Raw genomic sequence first — 24,763 nt, forward strand, 5'->3', positions numbered from 1 at the left:
CCAGAAATATTAAATGGGCCCCCTCTTTACAGAATTCCTGGATCCGCCCCTGTTGAGCCCTTCCCAGGTACTGCTGAGAGTATTAGGCCAAGTAAAAAAAGAAAGTAGTTTCTCGTCCGGGTTTTTTGAGCAAGGCGATGAGGGAGGTCCTTACTATTTGATATCTTACTATTTTTTCGAGGATTGTCAAAATGAAAGTAATATGTGTTTCTCGTCCGGTAATTCTGAGAAAAGTAACGAGAGAGGGCTTTACTATTTTTCTATATCCAATTTATGAAATGAAATATCACTCTGTTAAGTGGTAGCTGTGTTATGAAAAACCAGGTCCCAAGTGTATGTCTTGCCTGCACTCTCAAACATTTTCAAACAAATAGATATATGGACCATACTTGAAATGAAACTTCATGCATGCAGAATACATTTGCTTTTTCTTTCCATTACAGATGTCAAGGGAAAATGACCATCTCATTCTTAATACTGGTATTTAGTGTTGTAATGGCATTTCTGATACCAGTGTATTTACAATTCTGATGTATTGTGCTATTAATGGAAACAGGTATAAAACATGTCTTTCAACAAATGTACGACTGAAATGAATTCCATGATATTCAAAACACTGCTTTATTTATTATTGTGTTTGTGACATTTTGTGTCCACACAGCTGGTACAGTGTATGTATATGCATTTCTTCACAGTACAATTGTAGCACATTGAACTGGAAACTGGCTTGTACAATTGCAGATGGATGTCAAAATGATACGATTTATGGCATTATAGCATTAAACAAAGATGTTTCTTCATGTTCTAAAAAGACATTTAATACTCACTCATCATTTGGATGATGATTGTACAAGTGGAAACTCGATATAACGAGATGGTCGGGTACGAGTCGTGTTCCTCGTTATAGCCGATATCTCGTTATATCAGTAGGCATAAAAGAAGGCATAACGTAAAGACATTAATTTGCACACGTGGGACTACCCATCATCTTTCAATCAATACCGATAACTTGCTAATGTGTGTGAGGTAATCACTCACCTTTCGCCATTGGAATCCGATATCAAGAATGTTTTTCTTCTCAATTGAAGAATAGATGTTTGAATTTCTAAATCTACATAGCTTGCGATTGTGTGAAGATCGTCTGTGGATTGATGTGGTTATGGTATGGGTGTTGTGTGTGGAAAGCTAGAATATGGTCTGCACAATGCTGTGTGTGTGTGTGACACATTCTGTATGTACATTATGACTGCATGTGTGTGTGTAGATGGGGAATTCCCTACGTAGAAAGCCAATCACAACATCAGATTGCCTCACACTTGCTAAACGTCATGATGATGTCATGTATACTGCCGTCCCACCACATTTTCTGCATGTATCAGTACGCGCACACACACACACACATAAACGTGCAACATGCGGTGCTAGCTGTAGAGTGAACTGTCATGAAGAAAATGTGTGTGTACAAGACAGTTTTTGGCGCATCGAGCTTTACAATCTCGGACCGTGATAGCACAGGCGAAGTTAAGCTTTACCCGAAGACATTTTGCTTTACTTCGCTATATCAGGTTTGATTGGCTATGTTTTTCTTTGTTTGGAAATCACAAAATTTATCTCGTTATAGAAGTTATTTCGTTATAGCCAATCTCGCTATAAGAGTAGCATTTTACATGGACTTGTGTGGAAGGAAATTTGGGACCGGGAAAATTTCCTCGTAATAACCGATATCTCGTTATAGCAGTGTCCGTTTTATATACCGAGCTTCCCCTGCCCTGTATACCACACTACAGATGTTACGATTCACGGCCGTGTCCGTGAATTTACGTCGTAAAGAAAAGTATCCCGCAGAAATATGATACAAACCAGAATCCGTGGAAAAGTTATTTATTTTGTAGATACACCCATTTTATAATTCCACATTTGCTGGAAAAGCGGACTCATTTTCTCTTCAAAATACATCGCCGTCAGATGCAACGTTACAGAGCAGAGTGTATGGGCCTCTACACATTCGAATGTGTTCATGCGTGCGATGGCCTGGGGACCCGATTTGGACAGCTAGCAAGTTACAGACACGGCCGAAAAAAATAGTAAATATCAAAAAAGTCGATGCGGTAACTGAAAATCGATGCGGGCGGGGAGCGGGCTGGGACGAGAATTATGAATTTCTTGGTGTTTTCAGCGCCATTTTGAAAATAGTAAATAGTAAAAAAATCGATGCGGCGGCCAAAATCGATGCGCGCGAGGACGAGAAACTGGTTTCTTTTTTTACTTGGCCTTAAGGAAAAGAAAGGAAAAGAAATGAAAGCCTCCTGAATGTCATTGTATCAATACTACCGGTACGTCCCGATGTTGACATTGCTATGTTCAACAACTAAAATATAATAACAATTGACGAAAGGGTGCAGATACCAGTATGCCAGCCCTTCATGTTATTGACAATATTGTGTCTGCTGGAAATATTGTCCACTGGTTCAAATAACTTTACTCAGGCTTAAAAAAGAAATACTCTTCTGTCTTCAAGTTGACTCTACCATGTAGAGTAAATTTAAACTTTGTAAGCAAATTGATACAGGTTTTATGAGAATACCATGTGTCATGTTCAACATAAAAGTTATAGGCGCTTTACAGTTTTATATGTTTCCACGAAAAGATGACATCAGTTGCAACCACATGCAAATTAGATTAGATGATGTCAGCACCTTGCAGCTCTCCTATTGGCTTAAGTGCACAAACTTTTGAAAGTCTTGTTTTTGGTAGATCAATAGATCTGCAGCTCCTTCCCCTAGATACAAATGTACATGTCATCATTGGTAGAGATTATCACATTCATTGTGCTGTACAATGTAAAACGCAATTTTTTGGCGGCATGAAATTTTCGTGAGTTGCCTCTAAAATTCAAGGCATACAGTTTAGATAAGAACTTTCATGTGCATTTTGATTTCATGAATCTTGGCTCTTGTGAAATTCACAAAATTAAAATGCATGCGAAAATTCCTTATTTCATAGCAATATACAAAAAAGCAGAGATTAATACAAATGATTGTAAGTTTTTGTCATAACTGAATTTCAAGAAGTAATGCACATGAACATGCATTCCTCGTTTTACAGTAATGTATAAGAAAGCAGAGATTAATATGAATGAGTGTAAGTTTTTGTCATATATGTAATTGAATTTCAAGAAGTAATGACTTGTGTGAAGCCCAGTGGGAGACATGTGCCACAGTATATTAAACAACCTAATCTAGTTTGAATACCAGTGGTTAGATCATGACTAATACTGCTGTTTGATGGATTTTCCTTTGAATATTTAATGTATGTAATATTCTTCATAGAACTTCTACTAAATTCTAAGTTTGTAGGTTTGTTTGGTTTTTTTTTTCTCTCTTCTTGTTCGACAGTAAATTTGAACATTGAGGTAAACTTGCACTTTAATCTCAGTGGTTTTCAAATCATTTATTCAGAAAGTGCTATTGATCTCTTTGCATGCACTCTATACTACATTGTATTTTGAAAAATAAAGCAAATATACTATGGGGCTGGTGGTATGTAGGTTAACCTTATCTTGAATTAAGCACACCGCCATGCAAACATAACTTTGGGAGTTGTTTACTGAGAGAGATTTAGAGATTGCATACTAGTGCCCGATTTTCTCTTTGATTCTAGATGGTATCGGTCCGAATCTGTTGACTCCATTACCAGGATAAAAAGATATGAAGGAGTGTCCAACGTAAGACAATTTTATACAGAAACCCGGAGAGGCAAGTTCAATTCAGAGGTAAGAACAATATTTTCATGAACCCAAAATGTTATTTATTTGTGCGCGTATGCATCAGCCAAAACTCAAACTGCTGTGAACACAAATTAAACTTGTATTTTGTTTTATTTTGTTGTAGCAGATTTCCCAGCTACAACTTACATTTTCAGAATTGATTCAATACTTCAGTAGGAGTTATTTTGGCTAAGTTCTGACAAAATCTGAGTCTGAACCTAGTAAGCACTACCTCTTATGTAGTAACTCCTAGGCAATTTTGGTAGTAAAAACAATGTATTTTTGGAAGAAACCAAGTTTATTGTGTGTGATTGCTGTTGTAATGATATCTGTACATTCCTATGTAAGATAGGCATCCCAAAACTAGCCTTTCATAATCAAACTCTTGTGTTTAATACACATTCTGAAAGAGAGACAGCTTCTCGATATAATATGACAAGTTTTACTTCCTGTTTTCCACCAAAATCAAATGCTGTAATTAAAATGCATTCTTTCCCTTACAAATCGCTGACAATACAGGCTTAGATTGCAGTTTACTTTTATTTCTGACTTGGGTTAGAGTACTTGATGAAACAGAACCTACAGATTCCATATATAAGCTTGATATGCTAGCAGCTGCCAGTACTTGACAAAGACAAATGAACAAAACCAATGGGCATTCCCACCTATTATTTTACATATTTGATGTTCCTCATTTGATTACAGAAACTTACAATGATCTTTGTAGGTATTGTGTCAAAAGTATTCATATGCTGCCAGGGTATAGCTATCCAGAATGTTCAAATGAACGATTCTTTCGTCAAGCTGTTTTTCATTGCAACTTTTTGACAAATTGCCCTTTATTGACGTACATTGTAAATAAGCACTGAGCAGTTATGATGAATGTCATGCTTGTACGATGTATGGGATTCAAACTCATGACTGCCTGACTGCTAGAGAGCATCATATCCACTAGACTGGGTACCCAGCTCCCGTCCGATAGCCAGTCATAGTTCTGATCTCTGCTTGTATCAGCGGATGCTGCATATATATTCAAATTAATGGTTCTTGCATCAATATTTTTTTCCCAACTGATTGACAAATTGCCCTATCCAGGATGTGTTTCCCAAATTTTATTTGTGTTTCAAGGCAATCATGAAAGATTGGTTTAAATCAAGTATGTAATGAGGCAAAGCACATGTACATTGTACCTCCAAGTAACCTTTAAACTGTTGAAAATGGGGCTATATAAGGTCTTGGTACCATATTGTACTAGAGTGTTGAGCACTCTTCTATCAGTCTTTACATTTGTGCATGTAGAGACACCACGGTAGTGATATGCGCTATATAAGCACTGTGTATTATAAACCACTTTTTTTTTTTTTAAAATTATGTATTAATTGTGGATTTTCATCTCTGGGCAAAGTTGTTGATATTCCTGAATCCTTTCAAACTCAAAGACACTTTGATAAGGCTATAATTTCTTCTTGAATTCATGTCGAATAAAAGAATCAAGTTATAGTCTTTGCATTTGAAAGTGAATTTGAGCCTGTTGAAAGCATGACCTATGACCTTATATATGCATGATTGACTGCCAGCACTGTAAACTCTTTCTTGAAACTTATGGAACTTGAAATCTCAGCATTTTTATGCCTCCGCCACGAAGTGGTGCCGGAGGCATTATGTTTTCGGGTTGTCCGTCCGTCCGTCCGTCCGTCCTTCCGTCCGTCCGTCCTTCTGTCCGTAATGAATTTTGTGGACAGGGTAACTATCAAAACCTTTTGAGGTATCCTAATGAAACTTAGCATGTATGTGTATTAGGGGGTGAAGTTATGCCTATCAACTTTTGGGTGCACATGCTCAAGGTCAAAGGTCAAAAGGTCAAGGTCAAATGCTTAAAATTTCACTATTTCCCCCATATCTATGCAATGCCTGAAGATATTTTCTTGAAACTTAGTGTATACATGTATTACCCAATTAAGATTCTCTGGTGAAAGTTTGGGGTCATGAGGTCAAAAGGTCAAAGGTCAAAAGGTCAAGTAAAATGTTAAAATTTCACTTTTTTCTCTGTATCTTGGAAAATGTTCAAGGTATCTTTATGGAACAAAGTATAATGCATGTACTGACTGGCAGTGGTTATCTAGGGAATTTGGGGTTCATGGGGTCAAAGGTCAAGGGTCAATGGTCAAGGGCAATACTTTAAAATTTTACTATTTTCCTTATATTTATGCAATGCCAGCAGGATTATTTTTTTTAAACTTGATGTATGCATGTATAACCCACTAGAGATTCTCTGGGATTTATTTTTTTTTTTACCAAGAAGGTCAAAGGTCAAAAGGTCAAAGATCAAGTGAAAGTGCTGAACCTGAACCTGGACTTTCTTCATATCTCGGAAGTGGCTGAAGTTATCTTTAAACAGTACATGTTTATGTATGTTCTACTGGACAGTGATTCTCTTATGAATCAAAGGCCAGATAAAAATGATAACAATTTATTGTTCAATACAGAAATTGCACTTTTTCTCCATACCTCCAAAATTACTCAAGTGCGTAAACTTATGAAAGGGTCAAAGTCAAAGTTAAAGTTCTTAAATCCCCAAATGCATGCTCTCCTATTCATCCAATTAAACATAGGTCAAGGAAGGTGAACATTCGATACATTTGTAACAAACATGTCATTTTAATATTTTGCCAATTTTGTGAAAATGTAATCACACATTGTCCACATGTACTATAGACCTATTAGGAGAATCATGCATTATGGCGGAGGCATACCAGTCGCCATAGCGACATTTCTAGTTCTTTCATGTAGTCCAATTTTGATGAAAGTTTCATTATGGTACCAGGTATTGATTTTTATTACCATTTGAAGCCTACTTTGATCGTTGAGTGCACCAGTTCAGACTTCTGAATACTAGAATATAAAAATGTATCCAGCATCTATAAGAACTACAGTTGAACCTCTTGTATCCGGACAAGTTGGGACTGAGGCTCATCCGGATAAGGGATTTGGCCGGATATGGGAGACTCAATGCTTTATACATGTACATATTTGTATACATACACATGTACTGATGTAGCCCATTGTACGTGTAGTACCACATGTAGTAATGTGCATATTGCAACCTCTTCATTGTTACACTCAGTAACAGACCCCAAAATAGAGGTTCGTGTTTGCAAGAATGAAATCATTTTCTTTTATAAATTCTTGGGATGATTTACCTCAATAATTATTAAGAAATGTATCAAGTATATGTAATTCATGTGTGTTTGTGTAGGAGTTCTCAAGGAGTTGGGAATCCCCCTTTCCTCCCGTAATTATTAGGAAAAAAAATCACGGCAAGATTGCGTCCGTATAATAGAGAGATCCGGATAAAGGGAGGCCGGATAAGAGAGGTTCAACTGTACCAGTAAACACATATGAGGACAAACAATTTAAAGTGCAAGTCAGATATTGTGATATGGATGACCTTTCACAATGATGCCCTGATATGTAAGAAAAAATAAACACAAGGGCCCGAATTCACGAAGGTGGTACAATTGAAACTATCGTTTAAACCATGGACAATTTGTATGGAGCGCCAAGTGTATTATCTCTTGACTGACTCTCTCAACATGTTTGGTGTCATTCAGTGAGAATCAAAGTGGGTCCACTTAGGGGATTTGATTTTTTTGATTTGATTTGATTTATTTCTGCATTCAAATACAAATTGAATACAAATTTCAAAAGTACAAAGACAAAGAATAGCAAGTGCCGTGGATCCAAATGGGATCTGTTTGTTGTCTGTCACAAATGTTAATATTTACCTGCAACACTCACATGACATGTAAACTTTACTCCACTTGCGACCAATCATTGGTCACAGATGCACATAAGGAGTTTTCACATTACTCTGTATGGTCCTGTCCAAGATCATTTAGCTGAGGTCAAAGGCCACCAATGAAATGTCACTGCTAATTTTATTAATCCATTACTGTCTATATGCATTATTTTTCTGTGGAAACTCACATAGGTGTGTAGTATTTCTGTTCTTCAAATATTGATGAAGGTTCACACTGCTACATGTTGTACTTTTGATTAAATTGATTTCCTTCTGAATCAACATTTATAATATGAATTATGAATAAGTTTTTTAAAGTGAGGTGGACTGAATTTGGCAAGTGCTTTGTGTAGGTCATGCAGTATTTTGTTCTGTTTTGTTTTGTTTTGTTTTTTCATTTATGAAAAGGGTGGCACATATTAAACATTGTTGGAAAGCTTACTCTGGAGAATTAAAAATTCCAGAATCAGGAAAGTGATATTTGGTGTTGATTTCAGGCTTTCGTTATGACAGGTCGCATAATTTGTCATAATTGAAATGCAATTGTTTTAAATGAGTACTATGTTATTCTCAGCAGACCAGGTAAGGGAAGCCGTCCCGTATCAAGCAACCATGCTACAGCAGATCCTACGGGACATGTACGTGGACCCAGACCTTCTGGCCGAGTTGTCCGAGCACCAGAAGGAGCTCCTCTTCGTCAAGATGCGAGAGGAGCAGGTGAGGCGGTGGAAAGTCCGAGACGAGGCGGAGAGCAAGAAGGCAGTCAAGAGGGTCCCTAAACCTGGTGAGTGATACCAGCTTTTCGGAGCCACCTGTCTTCATGTAAAATCACTGTAGATCAGTTCTTTTTTTTTTTTAATATATTGTATCATTTGAAGGCGGATGTCGTTGGTAACCCTACGTGAAATGCATTTTAGCGGGTGGGTTGGTAATTGAATGAGGAATATTTTTAAAAAGGGGTTCCATGAGTCTCTAGAGATTCATACTTCAAATTGCAATAATGATGCATGCCAAGGAAACAATATTAGAATTGCACCCTTGAAGATCTTGATTGACACTGAAGAAACTATAGAGAGAAAAAAGAGAGGAAAAGAAGACAATGGAATGAAAAGGAGGAGAGGGAGAAGAAAAAGAAGACTGATGGAGGCAAAAGAAATTAAGATGTGAAATTAAAGAAACAAAAAGAGAAGATATTACTTAGAGGTATGTAGCCTTCAAGTATTAATTTTAGATTTTGCCACGTTACATATTTCAGTAGATTCTTAAAACTGTCATAGAGATGTAGCATCTCTATAGATGCCAAGATGGCAGTATAATTGAAAGGGTTTTGCGTATGAGGGGAAATAAACGTTATCCCATGTGGAAGACTTTGTCTGTATTAATGCATAATATGTATACGTATGTAGTCTTACTATGATTTCTCATTTGATGTTTCTTAACTACATGTATATGAGTGCCGTATCCCTGCAAAAAACTGCATTCCTGCAGCATTTTGCCATTTTTTATAGGAAGTTCATGTTGGCAAGCATGTAATCCTTTTGCTTCCCAACAGATAAAGAGGTACAATTATGTACCACTAAAGACATGATACTGTGCACATTCATGTGATGAAGACACATGATCTAAACTTGAATCACTAAATGATTTTTATATTGTCAAAGTTGGTATGATTACACATGAAACTTCATATCTAGAGATATCCCCAATTTTTGCATCTTATTGCAATCCTGAGTGAGAAATTATGAAGAAGATTCAGCAAAAATGTGAGTCGTTGAATAACCTACTTTTGTCAAGAGTAACAGCCTGATTTTGATGATGTCACAAGTGCCCTATGCTTTCTGAAGCCTGCGGACGCGCTTCCTACACAGTTTGTGCAGTATAACTCAATCCCAAGCTATTGTTCGAAGGAAAATGGAAAGCAATGCTCTTGATCTGAGTTTTGAAGTGGAAAGCGGCAAAATGGAGGAATGAGGAGATGATACTGAGTCATGATCCTCAAAAACAGATGTAACATTATGGGAATGTGCTCCAATGCAACTTGCTAGTGCGCTCCATTTGCTGGCTGCTAGAACAGCTACCGTGGAGAGGTTGGCAGGCTGGATAATGCATTCACTCGTGTACACATGGTACACAAACCAGACTGCTGTCACAAATCTGTAATTCGAGCAGGAGCTTCACTTTCTATCATCATCTACTGCCATTACTTTTAGAATATATTTTGAAGCCATTTCACAACATGAAAGAGTTTGAATATATTGCGGGCAGTGGGTGTGAATATCTGATTCAGATTTTTTTCATTATAATTTCAGGTTGTGCAAGCAGCGTACGCCGCAAAGCTCGCGAAGAGTAACAGTGAGTTATTTTGCGTGACGACATGCAATTCATCATCAACAGTCCAGATTACCGATTTGGTCTAAATTGAAATGAGTGTTTGAAAATGACCTACACTTGTATCAAGTGTTTCCTGTGATTTTGGTGCAATTTGGTTCCATGGAATTATAGTCTATATTTACATGGATACAAAAGTACATCAGTGTCAATCTACATATGCATTAATGGGTCGCTGTAAAAATATGTAGACCACTTGTGACGTCATCAAATCATAGGCGATATTTCACCACGAAAGTACTTAGGTGCACTTAGTTGCAACAGGTCCACAGAATGAGGGTTAACATTCTCTTTTTATATTCATTTTCTAAGCTGCAGTTGGCCTGCAAAAGTACAGGATTCACTTTTAGGATGTTCACAGCTTTCACTAGAGGTATTGTTTGCTGATTTTAAGATTCTCTTTGAAGTTCCAGTTTAATCACACTTGAGGACAGTTAGATGAATTGTTGATATTCAGACGATTTAATTCTTTTATGTATTTTTTGTTTTGTCATCAAGTTTGCAGTGATCTTTTGCCTTTATTTCCGTGTTGTCAGTCAAATCCACTATTTATGTCCTGTCACGTTTCTAAAGATGCACCTGAAGAATGCTACCCCTTCTATTTACAAAACTTATTAGCTCACCTGAGCCAAAGGCTCAAGTGAGCTATTGCGATCGCCCTTCGTCCGGCGTCCGTCGTGCGTCGTCCGTCGTGCGTCGTGCGTCGTGCGTCGTGCGTAAACTTTTTACATTTTCATCTTCTTCTTGAAAACCCCAAGACCGATTTTCATCAAACTTGGCAGGTAGCATCCCTAGGGGGTTAGGAACTCAATTTGTTAAAATGGGCACCATGCCCCACCCAGGGGGCCCCCAGGGGGGCCCAAACCCCCCAAAATTAAGGAATCTGTAAAAATCTTCTTCTCTAGAACCAGAAGTGATAGAGCTAAGTTAATACTATGAGTTAGTACATTGATGACTGTAGTTTCAAGTTTGTTCATGGCAGAATCAGGGGTGCCCCCCTTGGGACCCAGGGGAGGGGGGTGGGAAAGGGTTCTAATGGGGCCTAAATTGTACATTTTCATCTTCTTCTTGAGAACCCCATGACCCATTTTCACCAAACTTGGCAGGTAGCATCCCTAGGGGGTTAGGAACTCAATTTGTTAAAATGGGCACCATGCCCCACCCAGGGGGCCCCCAGGGGGCCCAAACCCCCCAAAATTAAGGAATCCGCAAAAATCTTCTTCTCTAGAACCAGACGTGTTAGAGCTAAGTTAATACTATGAGTTAGTACATTGATGACTGTAGTTTCAAGTTTGTTCACAGCAGAATCAGGGGTGCCCCCCTTGGGACCCAGGGGAGGGGGTGAGGAGGGGTCCTAATGGGGCCTAAATTGTACATTTATGTCTTCTTCTTGAGAACCCCATGACCCATTTTCACCAAACTTGGCAGGTAGCATCCCTAGGGGGTTAGGATCTCAATTTGTTAAAATGGGCACCATGCCCCACCCAAGGGGGCCCCCAGGGGTCCCAAACCCCCCAAATGAAGGAATCTTTATAAATCTTCTCTAGAATCAGAAGTTAAAGAGCTGAGATAATACTATGAGTGAGTACATTAATGGCTGTAGTTTCAAGTTTGTTCATAGGAGATCCAGGGGTGCCCCTCTTGGGTGGGGGGGGGGGGGGGGTGGTTGGAAGGGTCCAAATGGGGGCCTGAATTGTACATTTTCATCTTCTTCCTGAAAACCTCATGATGGATTTTTGTCAAACTTGGCAGGGAGCATCCCTAGGGGGTCAGGATCTCAATTTATCAAAATGGGCACCATGCCCCACCCAGAGGGCCCCAGGGGGCCCCAATCCTCCCAAATTAAGGAATCTTAAAAAAATTGGGCCTTTATTGTACATTTTCATCTTCTACTTGAGAATGCCTGGTCAAATTTTGGTAGAGCTGTGAATAATTTAGATGAGGGACTGCACGAAAGGTGAACTTGCGATACTCAGGTGAGCGCTAGACCCGCGGGTCTCTTGTCTATGAAGACATGTTTCTTTTTCTCTCCACCTATTCTCCCTTCAGGGAAGAAATCAGTGGAATGGCTGCAAGGACGTGATGGCTGTGAGTGGGTGTGGGTGATGGGTGACCACAAGGATGACCAGTCCATAGAGGAGATATTGGAGAGGGAGAGTCAGGAGAAGGCACGCATCTTGGCTCAGGAGGAGGCAGGAGCGAAAAGGTAAGCATATGACAAAACAGCCAGTCAGAAAATATTTGACTAAATTCATGTTTCCCAGAGTTGTATAATTCATCTTCTTGAAAGCACATGATCAAAATTGTCAACGAACTCAGTGCATTATCACAGAGATGACAATAGGAAATTTATGTACTTTAATGATAGAAGGACCACAAGACCCCCTATTTCAAAAAAAGAAATGTATTGTTTGAAACTGAACATGCTCTGAGTAAATACATTAGTGAATGCACTTTCAAGGTTATTATAGTAGATCCAGGGGTTGGGCAGTGATTGATTTGGGGGGGGGGAGGGGGAGCAATATTGATCTTTACTTATTTACTTATTTTTTAACTGCATAGTTAAATTTTCTAAATGCAGTGTGCTTGGCAGGTATTTTTATCAGTGTGATGGAACATTGAGCATATGGACATTATGCCCCCATAGAAGCCCTCAAATTTGCCCCACACTCTAAGTTTGCAATATTCTCAGGTAGTAGTCTGCAAGAATGCAGGGAAGATAAACTGGCAATACTCAGGTGAGCGTAAGACCCCCGTGTTCCTCTGCTTAAAGTGAAATTGCATACTGTATTGTTATGAAGTTCTGTTTTTATTTGTGCAGCTTGGTTTGTTAGAATTAGAAAAGCAGCATAATCAAAGACAAAATATTAGTTCAGTTTTCTTTTGTCATATTATTCAGGGGCGGATCCAGGAATTCTGTAAAGGGGGCCGTGACTAATATTTCTGGTGCCACTTCCGGGTTTCATTTCATTTTTTTTTCTTTTTATTTCTTTTGTTTTTAACGAAAAATAAAGGGGGGGGGGGCGTGCGCCGGTTGTGCTCCCCTCTGGATCCGCCACTGTTATTTTAGATCCTGATTTACAGAAGTCTTCTTCAGTTGTATTTATACAGTTGGAATCATGATCGATTAAGTCTTTTGGCCAAATTTCATCCCTCAACTGCGGACTACGACTGATCACTTGTACCATTCCTTACCTCATCTGTAACTTTTAATATCTGCTTTGCTGCATTTGAAATGACCGAATCGATTTATACATTTCTCAACTCACATTTTAGGTTACAGCAGAAGTGAGTATCTCTAACATTTCTCCAGTGCTGTGGAATGTATACCCAAAGCACATCATCTCAGTTACAAATCTGTACAAAGAGAAGTCACAGACATTTTCATATTCATTAATAAGTCATTTGTAAAACTTGAAAAAAAAAAAAAAAAACTTAGATAAAAGAGTGTAGCCATCTGATGTCATGTGCATTCATACGGTAGTAAATTGAAACCATGAACTTCATCCCAAAATTCATTTAAAAATGAGCTCATTGTCACACCCACTTTTTCTGTGTTTCTGAAGTCATGCATTCCTCAGTTGCTTCTGCATGAAGATCAGTATGTTGGTTCAGCATCCATAGAGCAGTCGCTCATGCACAAAAAGAAAAAAAAATAACAACATTTTACCAAGCGTTGAATTTGAAAAGTTTTTGACATACCTTTGTTGTAAAGATGAATAGCAGTGCTGCCATATAGTATTTTGCCATATTTTTGTTTTTCTTCCTCAAAAGTAATAGAATATGGTTTTGACATGAAAATATGAGCTTTCAAAAAAAATTGATTTAGCATGCTTCATTCGTAAAATGTCCCCATCTCTAACCAAAAAAAAAGAGTTTTAATTATTTCTTTGAGTTTTGCTTCAGTTTTTTTTTTAATCTGCAGAGGGTGGCAGCCCTTGAAAAGTAAACTACAGTTAATGTAAACAATGATTTTTATCAACAAATGAAAATGAATGATAGTCAAGTAAATAGTCAAATAGTCACCAGGTGTTTCTGAACTGTCATCTGATAAAGATATATTATGTGGTGGTCCCACTATCATGATTGGCGCCACAATTGAAATTGTGGTCTTAATCGTGGAACACTCGTGGTGATCATATCAAATCTTATCAAATCTTATCAGATCTTGAGGTCAGTCGTTTGGATGGTTCAAAAATTTTGTACGATTAACACGATTAGTTTTTGATCGTGATCATCCCATCAGATCGTTTTGGATTGTAACAAAACGCAGCGAATCTCATCTATTACGCTTCTTAATCATGCTAATCGGGATCAACTACTTCACTTCTTCCCACTTATTTTTTGCACACTTTCCCTTGTTTTACTCACAGACTGTATATTTTGTATTCTGCGAGGTGGTTGCCTGCATATTTAGATTATCTTTTCCAAATGAGCAATTGTATACTTGTATGGCCATTTTATTGGCATTATTTGTGAGGTATGTATAATTCAATTGCTTATCATTTCTTGAGATTGATATTGTATTATAAGAAATATATGTTTTATATATTCATACATATTATCATTATCATATTACCATTACTGATACACAAAAATGAAGTTCCCACAATCAAAAAAGGGTAACATTTTAAGGAAAACCAAAAATTGCGGGGGGGGGGGGGGGGGGAATGGCAGTGATTTTTCTGCACATAGGCCTATTGACGATAACGTCAGTACAAAAAAAAAGAATGATTTCCTGAATCGTTCCTGAGTGACCACATGTAAAAGCAAATGTTTACTTTTAAAGTAACTAGAGTACTTTTTTTTTTGGGGGGGGGGGGTTGTCTGTGAACCATTCCTTTTCTTGTGTATATATTATGATTAAATGCTGTCATTGTTTCATCATCCACTGTTTGACCTCTTCACATCTATTGTGGCGCTTTTTTTTTTTATGGCTGATTGAGCTGAAATCTAGAGGAAAATGGCTGTGGTAAACCCTCATTAAACTGTAAAAAAATTATCTAGTTTATTGAAAGGACTGACATCCGATGTCGTAACCAACATCTAACAGCACATGTCGAGTGAACATAAGAAGGAGCAGTTCAAAAATATCTCATCTTTCTTTTAGATTCTATTTTGTCATATTTTGTCATATTTTCTACATGGATTTCACAGGAAAGCGCAAACATTTTCTTTATTTTTTTTTTTCTGGAGAAGAGGGGCAAATGGTCTGATCTATTTCTTTAGGTTAATAGGGGAGGGACCATCTGAGATTGTGGCTGGTCTGAATGATCCTCACCCTCTTCCTCTCTGATAACTTGATAGTCATATGTAATGCTACAAATGTCACATTTTCATCAACTTCTACCTCTCAACCCTTGTCATGATCAATGGTAGTGGATTGTGAAATCCATTGTCAGCCAGGCTATGATATTCCCATTCGGGTCCAGTCGTAGCTCAAATGGTGGTCACTTTCGATCCAGATCATGAAAGATATCGTATCCTATCTCACGAGACTGCATTGGTTCGTGGTAGTCATATTGGAACATATCAGAACCTAGCTGAACATATCAGATCAGGGATCCCGATTGTAGTTATCCTTTTAGATTGGCACCAATTGTTGACTCAATCGGAACAATCCTATGGGATCGTATTTGAATGGGAAACCAGGTCGTAACAGATCGGATCGCGTGAGAAAAACTAATCTTAACCACATCTCATCCAAGCGTACCAACACGTATCAACTCGCATCACCTCGTAACCAAACGTGAAATTTCAGATGAGTTGAACAAAACTTCCACGATTAGTTACAAAAATGTCCTAAATTGTGGATCGCACGATAGTGGGAACGCTGCTTTAACATCGTTCATGGGATGAAATCTTGGAAATGTGATGTTGTAGGTACTGCTTGACTGGCCCTATTTCAGTAAACAATGATATGGTACACACAATGCATACCTTGTTGCAGATACATGCTTCTGATGAGTAGTTTGAGGCTTCTATTTGTCAACACTTTCTTGCGTTGATGCAGGATGGAGTGAGCATAGATTTAAGTACTTAAGATTTTGAATGACAACCAGGAAATAATTTTCCAACTCAAATTTGATTTGCCAATTCAGCTGATGAATATCATTTCAAATGGTATCCTGTACTCTTTTTATGGAAGTAAGGTATCATTTGTGTAGCAGCGCCATAAAAAGTGCATGTAGCAAAGTGCATAGTAAAGTGTGATGTGATACTAGGAAAATTATTACCCGGATAACACTTCCGGCAGGCACTTTGAATCAATGTGAATATGATGTGAATCTGCTTCTATGCATTCACTACATTGTGGTAACAGAGAACTTAGGCCTATAGATGTGCTGTACACCGTCGTTGTCTGTCCTGTTCTTACATTTGAATGTCGCACAGTAATTTGAGAACACCCAACTAGCTCACTGAAACTATCATCTCTAGTTGAGCTGATATTTAGTTTTTCATGGTCACAATTTGTGCCTGTGGGGAGTGAAAATGGAAGTCACATGTAATGATTTTTCCGCAGTGACCATTCTCTTTGCAGGATGTCATGCATACAACATGCAAAGTTTCACAAATTGCATCAGATTTTGATATGAGGCTAGGTACAAGACTGGGTAGAAGTTTGATGGTGGTTTACTGCCACTTGGTTTAATATCAGATGGTCTACTTCCCAGTTCGTCTAACATCATTACAGCTAATCTCACTCGGTCTACTGTAAGTTTCATCTAATGCCCATTTGGTCTAGTCTTTACTTGGTCTAATGCCCAGTTTGACTAATCATCATTTCATCTCATGACCAGATGGTCTAATCACAATTTTTTTTTTCTCCTTGAATTTTTTTTTCCATTTTGTCAAATAAACTGTGGGCATTATATGAAATGGGCATAGCCTATCCAGAAGTAGACCAACTGGTAATGAGGTTAAGTGGCAATCGAACTAAACGGTCATTAGACGAACTGGTTGTAGACAAAACAGGATTAGATCATGTGGGTTGAGACTAAATTGCTATTAGACGAAGTGGGAGTAGACCAAGTGAAAGATCACCATGATGGTGGTTTAATGCCACATGGGGACCTCACAGATGGTATTCCAGGGACACTCTGTTTTCAGGTTGCGAGTCCATCCGTCCCAAATCTTGTTATTATGACATTATGCAAGATTTCTTGGTACCTGGCCCATGATGCTACACGAGGTATAGATATCTCATGCAGATCAGATTTGAGGCAAAATCCTATATTTCATTATCATTTGGCAGACTTCTCACTTAAAGAATTATCATGATATACGTTGAGATAGGCAGAGAAGAAGTTGTTTTGATAAGATATACGATATCATAATACTGTGTATATGATAATAATTCAAGACATAATGTGCAAATTGGGAACACTATGTGCAATTGTAAGCAATACAGTGATGACATCACTACAACAGCTGCCATGAAATATTATTTCAAAAGACTTCCTGATAGTTAAATGGTTTCAATTGTATAAATTCTTGTATGTTTTCGCTTGCTTTCACCAATATGTTGCGTGTATATGCAGTTCTTTTGCCATAATCAAATCCTTTAATAGCTGTATTCTCATCGATGAAGGTATTGGACTGGAGATATGGAAAAAATGAGGTAAATTCTGTGATGAACAGCATTTTATGTTGCTTGACTGCATGCACCTACATATGTACTTGTGAAACAACATATGTATAATCCTTATAATATGATATTTCCTGGTTGATTTGAAGTATTCAACTTGGAGCAGGGGACGGATGGAAAGTACCAGTTTAAAGAGCATTTGTATAAAAAGCAAAAAAAAAAAAAACTTTTGAAATGATCTATTTAAACATTAATATATGTGTTTTGTATAACAGATGAGCAGACAGACAGACAAACAAACAAAACCACTCTGTTCTGTAAATATTCCACATTCACAATATCGCTTTGAATATGAGAAAATTTGTCATCATTCCATGTGCTCATGTGGGCAGTCACATGATTTTCATTTTTTTAAACGTACATTGTTGGTGAGTCTAGATTTATTCATCATCACCAAATTTGTTTATGAATACAGTGAGTTGGAAGAATGAACACCTTCCTTCGTCAGTTTGAATGTCATTCATAGATCCATGTGCATATATATTTTTTGATTTGCCGCATGTTTCGTTTGCATTGTTTTGCATATGTTGCATTCAACGTTTCACCCTCATTATGCATGTTATGTCCAGCCAATTCAGTGCTAGCCTGAAATAATTGACGTCTTAAGCTCCTGTACATCACATGTAGAAACTTGTGTGTGAGTTCAACAGCATTTTCAAACATTACTGCCTTCTTTCACTCAGGCAGTGATCCAGTAGTTAAAGGGGATGCTAATGCATGTTGACTTGTGTTGATTCGCGCCCTCCATCACTTATGTGGTCATATGAATATCTAAGTGTTTCTATTTTCTACTTTTTTTCATCAACTTGAACGTGCCCACAAAATGCCGTCAAAATTGAGATTTTGTCAGTGACATCATCTGTTAATCATTGCTACAGTGCTGATGCACCTTTCCGTACACAGAGCATAACTTGCATGTTTCCATGTTACTTAATATGATAAAGGACAGACATTACAGGGAAACCTGCAAGTTATGCTGAGTCTAGGGGAACAGTGGCGGATCCAGAGGGGGGCGCAACTGGCGCGCGCCCCCTCTTTATTTTTTTGCTAAAACAAAAGAAATAAAAAGAAGAAATGGGGGGGGGGTGCGTGCACCCCCCTTTAATTTTGTATGGACGCCTCCCCTATACGGAATTCCTGGATCCACCCCTGGGGAAGCTGCATCCCAATGTTTTTTGTTAATCATACATTTTAATAGTACTTTACCAGTGATTGACAATGATGTCACTGGCAGAATCTCTTGATTTGGAAGTTGTGTGTTTTTTTTTTGTGTGTTTTTTTTGTGGGGTGTTTTTGCATTTCCAAGTAATCTGAAGAAAAATAGTTGAAAAATTCTTATGAAATATATAGCCCATATTTATGCATTTAGCCACGTGAGTGACAATCGAGGTACGATGAAGCAATACAAGTCAATATACATTTGCATTGCATAGTCCCTTTAAGCTTTTAGCAAGGTTAAATTGTTGAGACAAAGCGAAAATTTATTCTTAAGACTGCTCGGTAATACTAACATGAATAGCTGCTAGTTGTTTATATTATATATATATATATATATATATATACAAGAGTTACATTCTTGAATGAGAAGTGTGGTGTTTGAGTGTTAAACTCATCACTGTCAGACTCTATTAACTGATCGATATCAACATTCAAACAACAAATTCAATCTGTCCTTCATGAATACACTTGTTTGATGCCTCAACAAGGGCTATTTTTCCCCCTCTTTGCTGGTATTTCCTGGATGAAGAAGACGTATTGGAAAACAAATCATTCAAAACCTTTTTTTTATCAAGGAAGGAAAAGTGGAGTTGTAGGAAAGAAATGCATAGGATAATGGTGTGATTATAAATTTGTGAGAGCGTATCTCAGCTGTTGTGGAAACCAAATTCTATGACCCAGTTTTCAGCTAATTGCATATCAAGAAATGTTTTTTTTTCACTTGATAAATTTTCTTTTTTTTGTAAGTTGCATTATAAAATATATATGGTACATTAAATTTGGATTTTTTTTTAAAATGCCTCTGCCCGGAAGGTGCTGGAGGCATTATTTATAGTTGAAATATGATGCTTTTACAAAATAAAATTGTTGTTTTAACATTATCTTGTTGATAGAAAGCAGGAGGAAGAGGAGATGAAGAAGAAGGAGAAAGAGGAGGAAGAAAAGAGGAAAAAACTGAAGGAAGAAGAGGAACGACTGAAGAAGGTAGCGGAGGAGCTGGAGATGAAGCGGAAGAAGGCCGAGGCGGAAGCCTACGCCTCCCTGAAGGAGATGAGGCTCCAGAAGGAGAAGATGGAGAGGGAGGAGGCGGAGAAGAAACGCAAGGAGGAGGAGCTGAAGGAGAAGCAAGAGCAGCTGAGGAAAGCCAAGGTAACTAGAAAAGTGCTCAGAGAGTGCAGACCTCCGCCAAGTATTTCTTTTTCCTCCCATATCATGATTTCCAAGCTATGTTATGGTCCTACAGTCATATCATCTGCATCATTAGATTCCTTAACCATCAAAATATACCCTCACTGCCTACCAGCCGCAGCTATAGCGCAATTATAGCTCTGAGGGTCACAAAAGCAAACACACCATCTAGCCTTTATGGTGGACCCCATCAGTGATAAAGAATCCTTCAAAAAAAAATTTTTTTTTCTTTTTAAATTTATGAGTTTTGATGGTGATCAAGATCTTTACCAAAATTGAATTATTTGTTCCTCCAGTCATTATCAACTTCTCCTGAAAATATAATTCAAGTCCGTTCATAACTTTGTGAGTTATTTTGTGAACAGACAGACAGACTGACAGACAGACAAACCAATGCTAGCTAAAACATATTAACCACCTTGGTAGAGGTAATAATTTGGAAGAGAACCAAGGTCCTGATTTCACAAGAGCCTGTCACTATTGTCTGGCTAAACAGCAAACTGCTTTGGCATTTTTGCTTGTTATGTTAGCTGTCGCAAAATATTTTACTTGTTACATCAGCTAAATTTGGATTGTTAGTGGTCAGGTAAAACCATCAGCACTTGACTACACACAACAGATGTGAAGATAACAGATGCTATCCATTCTTATAAGACCTGAAGGTTGGTAACTCTGTTGAAGTCACTGACAATTACAGTATTACTTTCATGCTTCTCGGCTGTGCTACAAGCTGTATTTTGCTGGTGGTGTAGCATCAGTGTAATGTTGAAAATTGAGTTTTCAAACTGCAGTGTAACCTGCAAGATGTCTTTGTACCTTTACATTCTTCTGAAATTGAAATCTTCTTCAGATCATGCTCCAAAACTGATTTCAGCATGTTTTTATATAACAAAATAGTTAATAAAAGTCATTATGTTGAAGAAGATGTGAGTGTATCAAAAGGAGATCAGGATTAATGAGAGTGTGTTAGGTTATTTTTATGATGTCAAATATTCCTTTGCCGCCACTTCCATAGACCCCCCCCCCAAAAAAAAAAAAAACCAAACAAACAACAAACAAAAAACAAAACAAAACCAACAACAACAACAACAACAACAACATCAACATATGATATAAAATACATGATCATATTTTTGTCATGAGGGGGATATTTTTCATTTATTTTAAAAGAGTTCAAGGAGATTAGGATGAAGAAGAGTGTGTTTGGTAGAAAGCATATCAGTTGACTTTTTGATATAAGATATGCTACTCGACTCATCTAGACCCTACCCCCCCCCCCCCAAAAAAAAGTCTAAAGTTAATGACTATACCGTTGGTATAGTACGATTACATGATCTAGAAAATGGTGGACTTGAATAGTCACTCATTTGAAGAGAACATAGCAAGTGTCTCTCCTTGGTGAATTAGACCACCAGAATCTTGACTCTAAGGGATGGATTTGGTAAGGGTTAGTGAAAACTTCCTGAAGAATTCTATTTGCATAGGGAGCATTTACTTGATCAAAGAATAACCCTCTTGTTGTGTTTGTGACTGACTTCCTACAGGAACAGCAAGATAAGGAAAGGAAAGAGAGGGAACGGCGGCTCCAGGAGGAGGAGGAAAAGAGAAGGAAGGAGCTCTACATGAGTCTCAAAGAGATACGAGAAAAGCAGAAGGCGGCAGCCATGAAGGAGCGGGACCAAGCAGACAAAATCTTTCAGGTCCAGTGTACGTAGCCCAGTCTAGTTCAGTCCATTCAGATCATGTAGGCTGTATGCCTTAGCCTTAAAGTGTACCATTACCCTGGAAATCAAATTTGTGTACAGCTAGAATACACACACACAAAAAAACAACAACAAACAAGCAAACAAACAAAAAACACCCCAGCCATAATTTAAAGATAGCCCCTGAAAGTATACATATTTTGATAGATGAAATCATATCTATATAACAATTTTGCTCTTGTGCTCCGCTTGTTTAAGCTCTGCTCAGTGAGCTCTGGTACTGATGTGGGCATGTTCTAGCTATTCACGTACGTTTTTATGACTAATATCGAGATTTTTTGTTGATCGGTCGGCTGATAACGTGCACGCATTGCATATCAATATCGTTCAAGACGTACGTGACAAAAAATAACGATAGCACGATCGTTCGATTTGAAAAATCAGGGTTTTTTTTGTATACTCTTTGAAATTGACATTTAGACCCCAATAAATAAAAATCGGAGTGACGAAAAATTCTAATATTTTACAGAGGGCATGTCTCGAGTATAATCTACAAATGTAGCAAACATAATACTCAGGGTACTGATACACTATAAATGTTGAAACAGGAAATATGATCATTTCAGTCGGTGATTAGTCTTTGGTATCAAAATTGCTTCTTTCACCTTGCATGGCCATAAGTTTACTTTCAAGGTCAAATATGTGTGTGCATCATTCCATCAAATGTGATCTGTATCAATGATTTGCTCAACTTCTGGTGCATCACTGATTTCAATTTAGTCTCATGCTTCCAGCGATCTTCCAGATCTTCCAGTTTCTTCAGTGAAGGCGTTTCACAGGCTGCTAGCTATTTTGCGTAATTCTTATCCCTTGTCTGATATGTCATTTGGATAACCCAGCTGGCTGAGCAATAAGAGTTCTTGTGGATAGTGTCGGTTTTTAGCTGCAGAAGGCATGTTTTAATGCTGTTGCTATCAAATTCAGAACTGATAGTGCAGCCCTATGGTTAAAGTTTTGTGCTGTGAAGAGGTTAGAACTCAGCTCCCTTCTTGGAAGGCATTCTCGATTCAAGATTCTGATTCTTTAGACTCAATAACGTATGCGATTCAGCTGTTTCTGAGCATACCATCAACATGCACACAAAATTGGCTTGAAACTTACATTCATCTTGAGATGGTAAAGGGAGAAATGTGGATTACATAGACTAACCCCATAATGAAGTTAATGATTTTAATCATCCAGGCCTGACACATTTGCCCTTTAGGAAGGCACTTTGTCCACATTGCTGCTCTCCACCCAGGAGTATAAATGGGTACCAGGTAGGATGAGGAAGTTAATGTTGGTTGATCAGCATGTGCGCGCCTGTAAAATGGCGACTGGCTGGAATGCTCCCCAGGGACTGGAGAGTGAGCACTGTCAGTGCAGATTGGAAAAAATGTATCCAGTGACCGGGATTATGAGAAGCATGAAATGGGTTATATAAATATTAGTTATTATTATTATTGTTGTTGTTGTTGTTGTTGTTGTTGTTGTTGTTGTTGTTGTTGTTGTTGTTGTTGTTGTTGTTGTTATTATTGTTATTATTATTAATGTTATTATTATTATTATTATTATTAAGTTCTGAATACATATTGGCTCCTAGTGATCTCAGAGTAGTCTCCAGCAGTCAGCTATTGTGTGGAAGGGTCAACTGGCTTGCAGAAGTCCACAGGAGTGGACAAAAACTAGCCAGTGAAAGGTAAGGTGGATTGCACTCAAAAAGTTACTAAGCAATAAATTGATGCATCGATTGATTTACTGCTTACTTCATTTTAATGTGATTTTGAAGTAAAATGAGTGTAAAATCTGTTTGAAGTATGGATGCTGTCACTCTTTGTGTGTACTGATTTGACCTCCTCCATACGATACAGTGAGAGAATCAAAGAAAGCGGACAAGGACCGCAGCCATCGTGCCAGGATAGCCAGAGAAGAGGTCAGACGGTCAAGAATAAGCAAGGACCTATCAGGAATCAACATTGAGGAGATCCTAGACAACAAGAAGATTGTTCCTCCAGAAGAACCACCAGTAGATGAGAAGCCTAGTCTACCCCCAAGGTAAGCTCTTACTTATTTTTCCCTTCTCATATTGTCAGGATGCTGATATTACGGAGCTTTAGATCTGCAATGGGGACTTTTAAAGGGGAAAAAAAAAGAGAGACTTGTTCTGCACATGCGCAAGACCGCTTATCAAAATCAATCTCGCGTCTTCTGGGTTTTCGCAATGGTTCCGAACCATCTTAGCGTCTGCTCATTTTCATGATGCAGAGAGCAACTTTATTACATTATGACAAACAACAATGATTCTCAAAGTAAAGGGAAGTTGTGCAAATGGTCGTACCGAATTCTTTCATTACCATAATATCTCACAATTACAGATTTTGTGATGGAAAATCTCATAGCTCTTGAGATGCGGTGATGTATCTTTTGTAATCCCAAATTGTGTACGACGAACTAGGTATTGACCAATGTGTTGGTCACACAGTTGGTTTGACTGAATCCATGTTATCCTACGATTCAGTGTTAATTGTCTGGTTGGTATTTGCTCCTGGTGTTAGGGAAGAGTTTTTCCCATATTGAATGTCTTGTTCCTGCCTACAGGAAGATCATCAGGACTCCAAAGCCCACATCTCACCAGGCCGTAGTGGAGTGGTTCCAGAGTGAGGAAACAGGCAGACAGACAGGACTGGTTACAGGCTCCAATGAAGTGGCCCCCTGGTTTCATGGTAAGGTGTTTAGGCTTATCCTGGTCGAACTCTGTCTCATGGCTCTAATTAGCATCATAGCACTGTAAGAGAGATTACAGGGTATGCATTCTAGAGTTTAGCCGCAAAACTTACTCAATTTTAAGTGTCATATGACAATATGCCATGGAGAAATTATGTGGAGAATGGAAGCAGATCCTTTCTCCAACAGAGATTGAGTTAATGCTAACAATGGTGAGCAAATCATTTTCCCTGTGTTTGGCTGATAGTGTGTCCTGCCATATGAGCATTTCCAAAGAGGACTTTTCATGT

The 24,763-nt window shown here is 38.1% G+C and overlaps 1 protein-coding gene across 1 annotated transcript in view; it reads left to right on the forward strand.

Annotated features, from left to right (window-relative positions):
- The window catches only part of LOC139736930 (SH2 domain-containing protein 4A-like), a 31,668-nt gene that overhangs the window by 1,673 nt on the left and 5,232 nt on the right, over positions 1–24,763 (forward strand). Inside the window, exons 2-9 of the mRNA XM_071647604.1 lie at positions 3,661–3,772; positions 8,143–8,349; positions 12,003–12,159; positions 13,230–13,241; positions 19,713–19,968; positions 21,552–21,714; positions 23,621–23,804; positions 24,348–24,472. Coding sequence (XP_071503705.1) covers positions 8,178–8,349; positions 12,003–12,159; positions 13,230–13,241; positions 19,713–19,968; positions 21,552–21,714; positions 23,621–23,804; positions 24,348–24,472 — 1,069 coding nt within the window. The 5' untranslated portion in view covers positions 3,661–3,772; positions 8,143–8,177. The remainder of the gene's footprint in view (positions 1–3,660; positions 3,773–8,142; positions 8,350–12,002; positions 12,160–13,229; positions 13,242–19,712; positions 19,969–21,551; positions 21,715–23,620; positions 23,805–24,347; positions 24,473–24,763) is intronic.

The sequence above is a fragment of the Diadema antillarum genome, unplaced genomic scaffold, assembly GCF_040938485.1.
Source record: "Diadema antillarum isolate AM-2024a unplaced genomic scaffold, OU_Dant_1.0 seq00000674_RagTag, whole genome shotgun sequence".
Lineage (NCBI taxonomy): Eukaryota > Metazoa > Echinodermata > Echinoidea > Diadematoida > Diadematidae > Diadema > Diadema antillarum.